This window comes from Pan paniscus, chromosome 16, assembly GCF_029289425.2.
Source record: "Pan paniscus chromosome 16, NHGRI_mPanPan1-v2.0_pri, whole genome shotgun sequence".
Taxonomy (NCBI): Eukaryota; Metazoa; Chordata; class Mammalia; order Primates; family Hominidae; genus Pan; species Pan paniscus.
Window position 1 is genome coordinate 37,570,905 of NC_073265.2, and position 14,857 is coordinate 37,585,761.

A 14,857-nucleotide genomic window follows, 5' to 3' on the forward strand; every position below is an offset into this window, starting at 1 on the left:
GAGACCGAAAAGGGGGGGCCTGTATGGAAAGGCATAGCAACGAATGTAAAATTTCCCCGATAATACTCTAAAACTGCCCCACAGCTTTTTTAATTTTGAAAATTCAAAACCATTCAATTCAGCTCGCAGATTTTTGTGAGAAATGAGATACTTGCAGCTCAGAAAAAATTATTAACAACTATCTAGAAAGTTACTGCTTTATCCCCCACTGTAAACTATACCACCACGACCCGGGATCCTTGTTCGACTCCTAGCCAAGGGGTTCCCGCTGCGTTTCTGTTGGGTTATCCCAAACCTGTGATAGGATAGTAGCGCCCTCCCTGCCTCCGGTCGAATAAACACTACAACGTCTGACACTCGGTGCTGAAACGAAATCGGGCGCGGTGTCTTGCCCACAGCTTGGGGAGCGGACCCGGGCGCAGTAACTGTCACCGGCGCCGAGATGCGGTTCCGGCGCTTAGGGCGCCGCTAAGCTCAGAGCCCGGGAGTCATGGCTGCGGGCGGTGCCGCCCCAGGTAAGTCAGTCCAGGAGCAGGGCCCCGGCCTGGCGTACACTCTCGGAAAAATGGGGGCCAGAGCAAACAAGAAGAGCGAAAGCAAGAGGCCTAGGCAGCCAGAGGCGGCAGCAAGACTCAAGACGCCAAGGGCGAAGTCTTCCTGGGGCCCCAGGGCCTGCGCCATCCCTGGGCTGCCGGGGCACCGCCTCTCCACGCCCCTCGTCCGGCGGCGGCTGCGACTGCTTCCGAGGTCATGTTCCCAGGACGGGCGCGTCTTCAGGGTGGAAGCCTGGCGCACGTCCGGAGGTGCCGAGGACCCAACCAGCCCAAACTCTGGGGGAAATGACTCCCCTCTGCCCTCGCCCCGCGCTCTGCTACCATTTCCTTCTGTCTCTGCTTCGCTCAGCGATGCAAAACGCGCGAGGCGCACGGCAGAGGGCCGAAGCCGCGGTACTCTCCGGGCCAGGCCCGCCCCTCGGCCGCGCCGCGCAGTACGGGATTCCCCGGCCGCTGTCCAGCGCGGGCCGCCTGAGCCAAGGCTGCCGCGGAGCCAGTACAGTCGGGGCCGCTGGCTGGAAGGGCGAGCTTCCTAAGGCGGGGGGATGCCCGGCGCCGGGGCCGGGTAGGAAAGTGGCGGGCGAGGGGCTCCGGCCGTCTGGAATGAAGCCTCGCGGCTTGAGGCGGTGGGGGAAGTAGGGTGGCGAGCGGTCCTTCTGCGCGCGGCGGGGGGGGGGGGTGGGGTGGTCCATTAAGGTCCCCTGGCGAGGGGGCGGCTTTCTAGTGTGTGAGGGCGACGCCCTAGAAGCTCCCCTTCAAAGTTGGCCCCACGCGCTGAATGTGGAAAGTTGACTGGGAACCAGTAGTTTCCCATCCCAAACCTGCTTTCCGAGAAGGGCTTCTAACCCAAAATGTGAATCCCGCCTCCCCTCTCAGCCAGAACTGTGGACTCGTCCCGGGGGGGGCGGTGGGTGGGGCGGGGCTGGCGGGAAATTTCGGTTTTGGCGCGCTCCCTGCGGCGCCACTCACTGTGCGCTCTCCTGTTCCCACGGTGGTCTCCTCGCTCGCCTTCTGGCTCTGCCATGCCCTGCTCTGAAGAGACACCCGCCATTTCACCCAGTAAGCGGGCCCGGCCTGCGGAGGAGGGCAGCATGCAGCTCCGCTTTGCCCGGCTCTCCGAGCACGCCACGGCCCCCACCCGGGGCTCCGCGCGCGCCGCGGGCTACGACCTGTACAGGTGAGCGGGGACCTGCCGGCGAGGAGGCTGGGAAGGGCCGGCCGTCCGCTGCCACAGCTAGAAACAGTCACCGAAGAGATCACAGGAACACACTAGCTATAAATAGGATTTCTGCCTTTTTCGTGTTTAAAATTTTAGCTTTCATCTTTGGCATAAATTAAATAGAGATTTGGGCAAAGACTGCAGAATAAGTAAAATAGCTATAAGGTGTCTAGCAAGGCGTTACTTTGCAACGTTTATTGTGCCCTTCCTAAATAGAAGATAGAGAGGAAGGCCCATGGTGGCTTTCGAGTGGCCCGAGGGTGATGCTGTGCTCAATAGAAAAACCAAGGTGAGAGCCTAGATGTGAGCGTGAAAATACCTAAGAAGGATGAACGAAGATGCATCTGCCTGAAAAAGTTATTTTCTATACATTCATCCGGCCCAGGGCGGAATTTGAGAAGGCATCTGAAAACGAAAGGCAGAGCTGCCTGTAATCTACCACACTTTCATCTCTACAGCACGTTTTACCTGTACTAAAAACTTTCCGTATGCTGTTGTATTTAGTCCTCACAACAATCCTTAACTAGATAAGTGTTACTTTTTACACAGGCAGGAGTTTGTGAAGAGCTGAATTGATTTCCCCAGAGGCTTGAAGATGATATAATTTGTTATCCCGAATTTTGGGCTTTTTTTTTTTTTCATCTGACTACTGTGCCCAGTTCTTAGAACCATTAAGGTAGGAGAAAAGTAATGCTGAGAGGGAAGGAGATTTTATACTAAATCCCAAGCATTGGGATTTATTTTAAAGTATCTCAGGTAATTCAAACTTGAGAACTATTGGTCTAAGCACAGGAGAAGAGAAAGTAGTGCATGATGATAGCAACAGAAAAAAAAGGAAAAGGAAAGTAGGTATGGACAATTGTAGCTGGAAAAACTACAGTCTCTTAATTTTGATGAATAAAAGTAGAGTGATATAGTTTGACTAGACCTTTCCAAAGTATATTTTGGAGCACTTTCTTGAGTCCTATGGGAGTCCTTGATTTAAGATACCTTAAGTAGACTCCTAATAAACACAGGTGACTTTCTGTATACTGAAATTGACATGGAAATAATGGATCTGTAATAAATTAGGGCTTAACTGTTTAAAGAGGGATTTCAGTGAAAGAAGGGGAAGTATAGTACTGCTTTACCAGAGTTAATTAAGGTCTCCAAAGTAAACTTCCGGTTCTGCTCATTGTAAAATCTCTTAAATTTCTACCCAGGAGAGGGCCACAGTAATATCAAGAGTAGCAGCATTTGCTATGTGGACCTTAGAAGAATTCTGTTCCTAAGCAAGGTCCATCTCCAGGGGCTGTTCACAGTGATCAGCTGTCTCCCTCAGCCAGGAAATTCATAGCCTAAGCTTGGTAAACTACCAAGCCCTGCCTGACAGATACAACACAGTTCTTTATCTCTTATTTTGTCCACCCGTTTTCTCCTTTCCTTCTGCAGATTTTCCCTAATCACACAGATCATTGTGAGAATAAAATGGGTTAATATATGTAAACCAATTAGAACTGTGCCTGGCACACAGTAAAGGCTTAATCAATGATAGCTAGTATTATTAGTAGTATTTGGCCTTTTTTCTTTGTTCTTTCTTCATTTTTTTCCTTTTCAAACTATGGTTGTAAAGCATCCACCTTTTGAAAGTTTGCCTTTCTGCCCTTTCACGCTGATAAGTACCTCAGTTTCCAATAAACTTTTGTTCAGGGGCAAACATTTACAATGTTGACATCTCTTCACACCACCAAAAATATTCATGGAGAATTATTTTATCTAAAGCTGTCTTTTTAATAATAAAATAGCCACCTCTACCTTCTTCATAAACTTTTAAGATGAATTGGTAATTCATCATAGCAAGGTTGATTTTAGAAACTAAAGTTGCATTAATTCATTAAATACACTGAAAGTAATTTTGTATGCTTGGTCACAAAGAAAATATAAAAACAATTTTATAAATAGATTTGCAGTTATTTTCTTTCAATATTTTCTTAGTGCCTATGATTACACAATACCACCTATGGAGAAAGCTGTTGTGAAAACGGACATTCAGATAGCGCTCCCTTCTGGGTGTTATGGAAGAGTGGGTAAGTCATTTAAGAAACAGGTAACTATTTGTCAAGTTCTCCTTTGTGATAGATTCTTCATGTTTCATTTGGGGTAATAAGCAGGCAATATTGCTTGGGCTGTGTCCTAAAAGAAGCACCATTTGTGACAGCAAATGCACTCTTTGAAAGGCTTTATTTACATCTCTGCTTTGCCTCTTTTTGACCCTTTTTTCTCCTTCCTCACTGGAGCTTTTAGGCTCACACTGGCCTAGAAGGCTGTTCTCAGAACATGGCATTTTATATTATGAGAGTAAAACTTCTGACCTGTTGGTCCCAGAATGTGTAAGCCTACTTAACCTTTTCTTGTTTGGCCATGGGGTTAGGGTAAGGGATACTCTTCAGTGTTGTAGAGGCACTGGGAGGAGCTAGGACAAAATGGAGTACACGTCAACAGGTTTGATTTTTCTGGAGCGGATCAGTTGTTACCAGACAGTTCTTTGCAAGAGCGTAAGTTCTTTTTGACTAACTTCAGAGTAAACATAAAGGAGGCAATGGAGCTGTGACGCCCTCCTCCAGGGAAAGGAGCTAGACTGGCACTATATTATTAGCCATGAGTGGGGAAACTGCCAGTACTTCAGCCCTTAAAAGATAACAAGATGGGCTCTCATCTCATCTCTTGAGCATCATTGACTCCATTTTTTAGAATTTTTTCAGGGGAAGGGGCAGGAGATGGAGTGAAATAAAGGTTAGTACAGAAAGAGGCAGCATTATTGACAAAGTGCCTGATTTAAATTATTCTAAAATAAAATGCTGGAAGTTAGGATAATTAATTATAGGCCTGATGCTTGAGTCTGCAATAATAAGGTGTAACCTTAGCTTTTTATTTTTTTCATTTTTTAGGATTAAAAAATATACTAGCATTGAATCATTGAGACTTAGTTTTTGGCATTTTTACTTAACTGATATTAGCCCATTTATCTTACTCTGGTTCATGTGTTTCCTACAGGCATGTCTTTTGGCATCTGAATCATGAATAGTGGGGTCCCAAGTTGTAGGCTGTGCTCTGCTACTATTTGGTTAGGTTTGTTTCCCTCTCCCTTCCTCTTCCTTTCCCTTCCCATCTGCATTGTACATGTTGTGGTGTCCCATCTTAAAACCAAAGTCTTCTTCCTCAGTAGTGTGTTCCTGCTGGCCATACTTCTCTTTCTTCCCCTTTGAGGCTTAACTTCTTGAAAGAGCAGCCTACAGTTGTTCCCGCTTGCTCACCTTTCAGCTCATTCTAGCAGTCCTTCTCCCCTGTCTGCAGCACCACAAATTCTGACTGAAGTCACATGGGAGTGGTTTAAGTTAGTTTTGAATTAAAACCTTGTGGAATTTTTCTAAACTAGTCTTTCCAACTTTGGTAATGTAGTATGATGAATATATATTCTTTAATTCAAAACCATGTGCTAAAGTTAAGATGAAGATATAGATATTATAGGTGAAGAGAATGACATGCTTAAATTGCATCAGTTATCTCTGATATAGCCCTTCCCCCTTAAAATAACCAATGTCTCCTTTTTTGTTTTTTAGCTCCACGGTCAGGCTTGGCTGCAAAACACTTTATTGATGTAGGAGGTAATATATTTCCTTTTTTATTCTGTAAATGTTTGCAAGTATTTACTTTGTCTTTGTTTAAAAGGTAATATTCAAATGACAGATTTTATTTTTAAGAAAAGAAAATGATTAGAGGAAAGCTTGTTATAATAGGAGGAAAAGCTTTGTGGTTATTTTAAGTAATTATATTATGTTTAACTACTAACTTAATTTTTAAAATAATTATTACCTAATTAATAATGACAGATTTAATGATATAATAATTAAGTAATTATTTAAGCAACAAAAGTTCTAGAAAACACAGGTCTATCTTGTAAGAATTTTCTTCATAAGAGAGCTATCTGTCTTTAGCAAAATTTAAGAAGAAAATCTTTCCCTGAAGTCAGGAGAGAAAACACTTTTCTCTAAATTTGTCAAGACAGTCCTCTGTGTTACCTGTTTCCCTTATAATAAAGCCTTTCTCATGTTTGTCTCAAAGTTAACCCTACCTCATGTGGTACCTTTCATGAAGAACCCTCAGTGTCCTCTGCTAACTACTCTTGATACAGAGCTACTCCTCTTATTGTAAGGAAATTTCTACTTTCCTGATGTGGTTTCCTTGTTTCAGGTCCGCTCCAACTGGGATTCAGACCCCACTTATGTGGTCCTTACATACTGACCCTTTACCCATCAGTAGTGAATCTTTCACTTAACAAGATATCTTGGCCCCCACATAAGTAGGTGTGCTAGATCTCCTCCTCCACCCGTTTTTACAGAGCTGCTTTATGGAGGCTTGTTAACAGATCAGGAAAACTGGCTTAGAAATGAGCCCACATGGATATGTGGTAAAAACTGGAGTCTCTGTGTGATTCCAACCTCCTTGTTCTTTCCACTGCAATTAATTGTGGAGATTACCCTGCTGCATCCCCCTCACCAACTAAACACGTCCAGAATTAGCTCACTTTTATGTGCCACTGCAAGGGCTAACTAAGCACTTAATGAAACCTGGCTATCCTAGACCTGCCCCTTAGTCTAACATTTGGTGGGTGTGGTGTTTCTCCATAGTGTCACTAGGTGGTGCTGTGGGACAAGACAGGACCCCAAAAGTACACCCTTTAGGGACTAAAGGGGAGCTGAGTTTTACATAGCAGGATGGACATTGACAGCCCACTCTTGGGTTGAGGATTCCTTGGGCTCTGTAAGTTGTGCCTGATGTTCAAAAATGCTTTTACAAGGTCAACTGTGGTCATTTTGGGACAGTAACTTAAGGATATAAATAATTGTATATATTTTCAATGAAGTTTCAAATGATTGTTCAAGGAATGGGAGCTTTGGAATAAAAACTGGATGTAGGTCCCAGCTCTGTCACTAACTAGTTATTACTTAACCTTTCTGAGCCTGTTTCCTCATTTTGCAATGGAAATTAGTGTGCCTGCCTCTAGAGGTAGGAGGATTAAATGATAATGTGTATGAAATACCTAATATAGTACTTGGCACATATTAGATTCTGTGAGATATAATTTCTGTCCTTAGGGACTTCACAGATTGTTTTTATGTGGAAACTTTTTCTTTTATTCGACTTTGTTACTAATTTTTGCTCTGTTTAAAACAACTTTCTGGAAAAAAATTCATGTAAAAGAATGGAAAGTTAGTTTGCCTGGTGGTTGGTATGGTGTTATTCATAAAATCACATTGTGGTGTGTTCTTGGATGCAGAGAATCTTAACAATCTCCCTTAGGCACAAGTTTATCATAGTTGGCAACAGTTTTTATTTCTGAAGAGAGATGTTGTTAGAAATCCCAGGCTCTAAATAAGGGTCAAAGGGAAAAGTTGAGCATTCAGGATTCTGTTCAGAATTCACATCTGGTAGGTGTGGATAGTTTTTCACTAAAAAAGGTTTCCAACAAATGACATGCCAAACTCTTGACACAGTAAAACTTTTGCCTGAAGTCAGTTAATCACTCTGCCAGTTCCAATGCATGATTTTTCCAGTGATAACTTCAAGATACTTTCTGCTTTCTCTGAGGAGAAATATCCCTGATACTTATATCCTGTAGGCAGAGAAGGCTTTTCTTGGAGGTCGAATGGCAATTGGGTGGTAAATGAATTTGGAACTACTGAAATTTTTATACCGTCAACATTCATGCTAAAAAAAAAACTATTGAGGGCCTTTTTTTCTGCCATACATTTGAATTGACTTCAAACTTCTTAATTTCTTTTAGTCACTTAAAGGTTTTTCACATTTTCATGGCCCAAGCATAAAGATCACCTATCTGCAGAATTCAAGACACCCAATCATTTGAGTAGTTCTGATAGGACTGCTTTACAGATACGTAGCAGAGGCCTTTCAAAAAGGGAGTGTTTTTGTATGTTAGAAGATACTATAAAGCCAACAAGCAAATATTTGCAACTTATATGAAAAAGAACAAATGAGAAAAAAACATACACAAAATATAGACAAGGACATGCAAATGTCCAACAAATGGGAGGAAAAAAATCCAGCCTCACTAGTCATCAGGGAATGAAAAGTAAGGCAATGAGATAGCTATTTTGTACTCATCATATTGGCCAGAATGTAAGAGATTGTTGCCATCAAATATTGGCAAGGATTTTGGAAATGGGCATTCTCAAATATTGCTGATGGAAGTTTGAGTGGCTACACCTTTTTTGCAACCTATTTGATGAAAATAAAAAGCATTCATGTACAAGGATATATTTAAAGGGCTGCTTCATTTATTATAGCAAAATGTAAAAGCAGCCTGTGTCTGATATTATGCAAGAGAATAGTTACATAGAAACAATGGTACAGGTTGGGCGTTGTGGCTCATGCCTGTAATCCCAGCACTTTGGGAGGCTGAGACAGGCAGATTGCTTGAGCCCAGGAGTTTGAGGCTTATTTGAGCAACATAGGGATACTTTCTCTCTACAAGAAATACAAAAATTAGCCAGGTGTGGTGGTGCCTGTGTACCTGGAGGCTGAGGTGGGAGAATCACTTGAGGTTGAGGCTATAGTGAGTTGTGATCATACCACTATACTCCTGCCTGGGCTATAAGAGTGAGACCCTGCCAAAAAAAGAAAGAGAGAGAAGGAGAGAGAGAACCCATATTTCCATATCTTGTATCTAAAAAGAATGGCTAACATTTACATATATTAATCTCAAAGGATAAAAAGAAAAAAATAAAGTAGTATGTAAGATATATTTCTGTAACATTAGCTATCTCAGGGAGGATAAGAGAATATTATAAGCTTTTACTTTATATGTATTTGTATTGTTTTAGTTATTTAAAAATTTTTGAATAAAGTAGAAACAATAGTTCAGAAGTCAGTCCATGTCTTTCTCTAACTCATTCAAGATAGATGAATTATTAGCTTGTACCTCAAAATCTCCCAGCATGGAAGTTCTCTAGCCTACTGTGGCCATTTTTTCTAGCGTGGAACAACATGCTATGTTGAGGGATTTCTTCATTAAATCTAATTTAAATTGTCCCTGCAGTCAAAATTTTTTCCATATAGATAATGTGGAAAACAGCTGGTTTCATCTTTATATCAAATTTTTTCATAAATATTAAGGTGTAAATTAATGGTCAACTGACGATGGAGAAATAAAGCAGGGTTTGGTATTGGAATTGGTCAAGTTCAATAATTGATTGTTTTCCTTCAGGCCCGACAGGAGATGAACTGCCTTTGCTGCTTTTCTGCCCAGTTTTATACTCACTCTTCTCGTAGAAGTGTTGCATCAGGAACCTTTTAAGAAGTACTTAAATTCAGATTCACTTGTCCCTAGTAATTCATTCATAAAGCACAGGGGTTCATTTAAACGTATGTTGTAATCCATTCGGAAAATCTAAAATGTTGTTTTTGCTGAATATTTTTCCCCGTGGTGGACCTAAGGGTTTGCTTTTTTCCCCCCGTTATATGAGAACATTGAAAGGATATGCTTAGGAATTACCCTTGTTCTTAAAAAATGGGGGGGTGGGTATGCTTTGGGGTTTCTTTGTCTGTTTTCTCAGCTTTCAAATAATGAGGAGTATGGGCAAATAGCATTACTGCCCATTGAGCTGAACACAGGATTATTTTTATTTCCATATTTTTTCCTTCATCAGGGCTTTTGTTTGGGGTAGAGTATTAATAACAAATAAGATGTGACATGGAGCTGTCTTCAGTTAGATTCACGTGAGTCTTATCCAGCCTTTCACAAACTGAGGAGAAAGAATTAACGTGTATAGCAGGAAATTGGGGGTGGGAGGAGGAAGGGGAGTGACTGCTAATAAGGTAGGGGATTTTTGGAGGGAGGGTAATGTAAATGTGCTATAATTGACTGTGACGATAGTTGGCCAACTCTGATACACTATGAACTGTGGAATTGTAACACTTTAAATGGATAAATTGTATGCTTTGTGAATTATTTATCAATATAAAAAAATGAAAAGGCCCGGCGCACCTGTATTATCTGTGCTTGTGTTTATGGAAATATTTTAAATTATTGGCTCAAAGATAAATGCTAGCAAGTCTGGTAAGTATAACTCTCTGGGCTATGTCAGGGACCTGGCTCAAGTCTCCCCTGCAAAGATCTTCTCCCCCTGTGTTCATAATCTTAAACAAGTATTAATTACACATATAAAGTTGTACTCATGAAGCCTATGTGCTACTGTCTTCTGAGAAACCATGCTCTAAGAAAGGATGGTGGTTCAGATTAAAAGGAGAGGAAGATTATGAACTGAAAAATACAGCTTCATTTTTAGTGTAAAAATGGAATATTCTAATATTTGCAAGACTGCTGCTTAACAATGTCAGCGTTGGTTTACTCCACTGCAGAGCTTTAGGCTTTTTGACATTTTTATTTATGACTCAATCGTATTTCAATCTGGGTATTAGCGGGAAGCTGATACCAGGAAAAACCTTTAAAACCCAAATCGTAATTTTCTCCTAGTCTTTTTGGCAAGTGTGCCGTGGGTAGACAGTAGGTTGGAGATGGCCATTGCTACTGCCAGCTTAAAATAGGAAATGGTCGCCATTTGATAAAGAGTGACAGGTTGGAAAATTAGGACCTGTTTTCTAAATTTTTATTTGTATTTTAGTAATGTCATTTCTTGGTTTTGAGGCTTTACATAGTACCAGGGCAAGATTCACTTATTCAATTGTAAGAATACAAATCTCAGAGCTACATGATAATGATTTTGAGATAATCTTACACCTCTAGTATTCCGATAGCAAAAATTGAGATAATATTATTTTTCTTTTCTCTAGCTGGTGTCATAGATGAAGATTATAGAGGAAATGTTGGTGTTGTACTGTTTAATTTTGGCAAAGAAAAGTTTGAAGGTATGTTAAATATATACATTCACATAATTTTAGTGAATTTTCAGTCATGTATGTGTAAATTAATATTGACTCCTTTAATTCTCATTGAATAAGACAGGATATGGCGAATGTGTCAGTAACGTCAGTAATAAACTATTCTTTCTTTGAAGTCAAAAAAGGTGATCGAATTGCACAGCTCATTTGCGAACGGATTTTTTATCCAGAAATAGAAGAAGTTCAAGTAAGTATTACAAAGGAAGATACAGAATAAGTAATATAACATCTTAAGTGAAGAAATATATATAATCTTGAGAATTTAATATGCTGTTTGTAACTAAATAGTATATATGACTAAACTTATTTTAAGCAAATTTAAAATACTAGTTTTAGAATTTCTTTAAATGTTTTTCATGTAGCTATTATGTAGTATTACTTTGGATAATAAGTTATTTAAACATACTGTGAACTTCTAATATTTTATTAGAATTTTTTAAAGTTATCCAATATTCTAATTTATGGAGCTTTTTAGAATTTAATTTTCTTTCTGTAATCTCCCTTTTGAAAAGATGATATAGCAAGAGTAGAATCCTGGCTGTATTTTTCTTAGGAGCTGGAGAGGAAAACTGAAAGAGGCTCTTAAAAAAACTGTGAAGCTTACTACCTTTCTATCTTTCAGGACTTGGATGACACCAAAAGGGGTTCAGGAGGTTTTGGTTCCACTGGAAAGAATTAAAATTTATGCCAAGAACAGAAAACAAGAAGTCATACCTTTTTCTTAAAAAAAAAAAAAAAAAAGTTTTTGCTTCAAGTGTTTTGGTGTTTTGCACTTCTGTAAACTTACTAGCTTTACCTTCTAAAAGTACTGCATTTTTTACTTTTTTTATGATCAAGGAAAAGAGCATTAAAAAAAAACACAAAGAAGTTTTTCTTTGTGTTTGGATCAAAAAGAAACTTTGTTTTTCTGCAATTGAAGGTTGTATGTAAATCTGCTTTGTGGTGACCTGATGTAAACAGTGTCTTCTTAAAATCAAATGTACATCAATTACAGATTTTAAAAAAAAAGCCTGTATTTAACTCATATGATCCCCCTTCAGCAACTTATTTTGCTTTAATTGCTTTAAATCTTAAGCAATATTTTTTGTTCAGTAAACAAATTCTTTCACAAGGTACAAAATCTTGCATAAGCTGAACTAAAATAAAAATGAAAAGGAGAGATTAAAGGTATTCCTTGTTCTTCCCTTCTCTTCACTAGTCTAAAAACTTCTTTTTAATCTTAAGATTCTTTGTGATGAGGGTGAGAAAAAGAATCCTCAGTTTATTTTTCCACTATTAATCTTTCTTTTGATAAATCCTCTATTGACTGGGTAGAGGTATGTTTGTGAAAGACATGTAACTTGGGGATTTGTTACTTTAGGTTTGTTCCCTTGAATTTCATCTCATCAGGCAAATTGTACTAGTTGTAGTTACAAGTTTTCCCTCAGTGAAGTAGCAATAGGCTGTAATCAAGAAAATATGCCATTTATAGAGATAAGATAAATGAAATAATACATACTTCAGCCACCAGGTTTTTCTGTCTCACATACATAAGCAGCATTTCATTGCAGATATGGGACTGATTCTGTGGCTTACCTTGATTAACATCTTTTGGAAGTTTTGCTAGTGTGCTTTCCTTTCTTTACTATGTTTCTCAGATTCCTTTGTATCAGGGTTTTGGGTGTCACTTAGGTTTTGTCCATCAGATTCTGTGAGACACCAGGCATCGTTTTGAGGATGTGGGTTATACACATGGAGTGCTTCTGGAACTATCAGCCCGCTTGACCACCCAGTTTGTGGAAGCACAGGCAAGAGTGTTCTTTTCTGGTGATTCTCCAGGCCATTTAATACCCTGCAATGTAATTGTCCCTCTGTGGCTCACATTTCATTAGTGAGCCATGAAATCAACTCAGTGGGACATAGCCAGCATTTTTGCATACCGGGTTGGGCTATAAATTATTTCTGTTGTCAATAAATTTTAAATGTTTTTCTGCTAAACTAACCAGAATGAATTCTGTTTTGTGCAACTGAACTGTGATCAATACCGAGTAACAGTTGAGTAAGAACAAACAGTATTACATGGCTACCAAGAAATATGGTCTTAGTTTACACTGTTAATGTCAGTTGCCTCTTACAGAAAGTCTGCTATAACAGGCACTTCATAAACACCTGGTTTTTTACTCATACTGTGAGAGAGTAGGTAAAACCCATTGTACAGAATGCAGAAATGGGCTCAGAGAGGTTTAGTAACCTGCATAACATTTCAGCTATGATGATCACTGTCTTTGTTTTGTGCTGCTATACCTGAGATGGTAATTTACAGAGAATGGAAATTTATTCTCAGTTTTGGAGGCTGGGAAGTCCAAGATGGTGCCTCATTGCTGTGTCCTCCAGAGAGGAGGAATGTCATATCCTCACATGGCAGAAGACTAGAAAAGAGCCACTCCCACAAGCCCATTTTATAAGGGCACTATAATGCATTCATGAGGGCTCAGTCCTTAGGACTTAAACACTTCCCGTTAGGCGCTGCCTCCCAATACTGTTGCATTCAAGACTAAGTTCCCAGCATGAATTTTGGGGGACACATTGAGACCACACCAGTGACTTAAAATGCAGGCCCTTATGCCTTCAAGTCCATATGTGCAGTATCTTCAGCCTCTTCCAAGTGGTAGAGGTAGAGAATGTAGAGTAGAAGAGAGAGTTTAATTTCTTCATACCCGGAATGTTTCCATCTGTGTACCATGCTTAAAGGAACATGCTCAGATATGAAGCTGCTCAGGAAATTAGAGATTTGGAGTATGTCCGTGGGGTTAGGTGAAAGACCCAGGATGTTTTGTTTAGAGAAGAAATGTATCGGGAATGGGAGGAATATGGGGGAAGAAGTGGCTATTGAAAGTCCCTGGGATATGATAGATGTCCTTAGATTAAACACTTAGATGGGGCTGGGCACGGTGGCTCACGCCTGTAATCCCAGCACTTTGGGGAGGCCAAGGTGGGTGGATCACTTGAGGTCAGGAGTTTGAGACCAGCCTGGCCAACATGGTGAAACCCCATCTCTACTAAAAATACAAAAATTAGCTGGGGATAGTGGCACGCGCCTGTAACCCCAGCTACTTGGGAGGCCAAGGCAGGAGAATTGCTTGAACCCAGAAGGCAGGGTTGCAGTGAGCCGAGATCACACCACTACACTCCAGGCTAGGCGACAAAGCAAGACTCTGTCTCCAAAAAGGACTCAGATGGAATTAGCCTTGTCACATGTGACTTGAGGGACCAGAAATAGGATTAGAGGACTTAATCTATAGGAAGATGATGGCATAGGGTCGGACTCATAGAACTTCCCTAAAATAGCAAAATTAATAAAATGAAATAAAAGCAAAATATATGCCATATAAAAGAAAATAACGTAATGGGATTATTGGAGACTCATTTTTCTGTGTTACTTCTATAAAGTTTGATTATAGTATTTTTACTGGGTGAAATGTAAAATTTAGAAAAGCATACAAAGCAAGTTTACAGTATAGTGAATAACTACAAAATAAGAACATCTGAATAACCATTACCAAAGTGACCAAGCAGAATATTGCCAGGAGTACATTCCTTCTCAATCATACGCCACCTGTAGGGGTATCCATTCTTTTGACACTTAATTTCCTTTTCTTTAAAGTTTGCAACCTAATCAAGCCTAAGTTTCGCTTCGCCTGGTTTTGAACTTTATCAACGTACTCATTAATTCTTGGGTCTTGCTTCCTTTCCTTAACATTGAGATTTTATCCATGTTTCATATAGCTGTAGTTCATTTATTTTATTACCTTACAGTGTTCTGTTGTATTAATGCACCACAACCTTGCAAACCCAACTTGGTCATGCTGTATTATTGTTATTGCTAAACTTGGTTTTCTAATATTTTGTTTAGGGTCTTCTTTTTTATCAATGTTCACAGGAGAGATTGGCCCATAATTTTTCCCTTGTCACATTGTATTTGTCAGCTTTTGGTACCAAAATTATGCTACTTTCATAATGTGAACTGAGGAATATTCTTTCTCTCTCTTCGAATCCCCTGTGTTCCTCCCCTCTCCTCCCCTCCCCTCCCATCCTTTCTTTTCTCCCTTCTCCTTCCCTCCCCTCCCCTCTCCTACCTCCAGCACCT

General features: G+C 40.2%; 1 protein-coding gene across 1 annotated transcript; it reads left to right on the forward strand.

Moving 5' to 3' along the window:
• The first annotated feature begins 731 nt into the window (after nucleotides 1-731).
• Nucleotides 732-11,897, forward strand: DUT (deoxyuridine triphosphatase). The gene is given in 9 exon segments (XM_003831483.7): nucleotides 732-923; nucleotides 926-978; nucleotides 980-1,119; nucleotides 1,593-1,731; nucleotides 3,748-3,839; nucleotides 5,373-5,417; nucleotides 10,624-10,698; nucleotides 10,848-10,918; nucleotides 11,354-11,897. Coding segments are annotated over 9 exon segments (756 nt in total). The 5' UTR covers nucleotides 732-839; the 3' UTR covers nucleotides 11,411-11,897.
• Nucleotides 11,898-14,857: the final 2,960 nt, after the last annotated feature.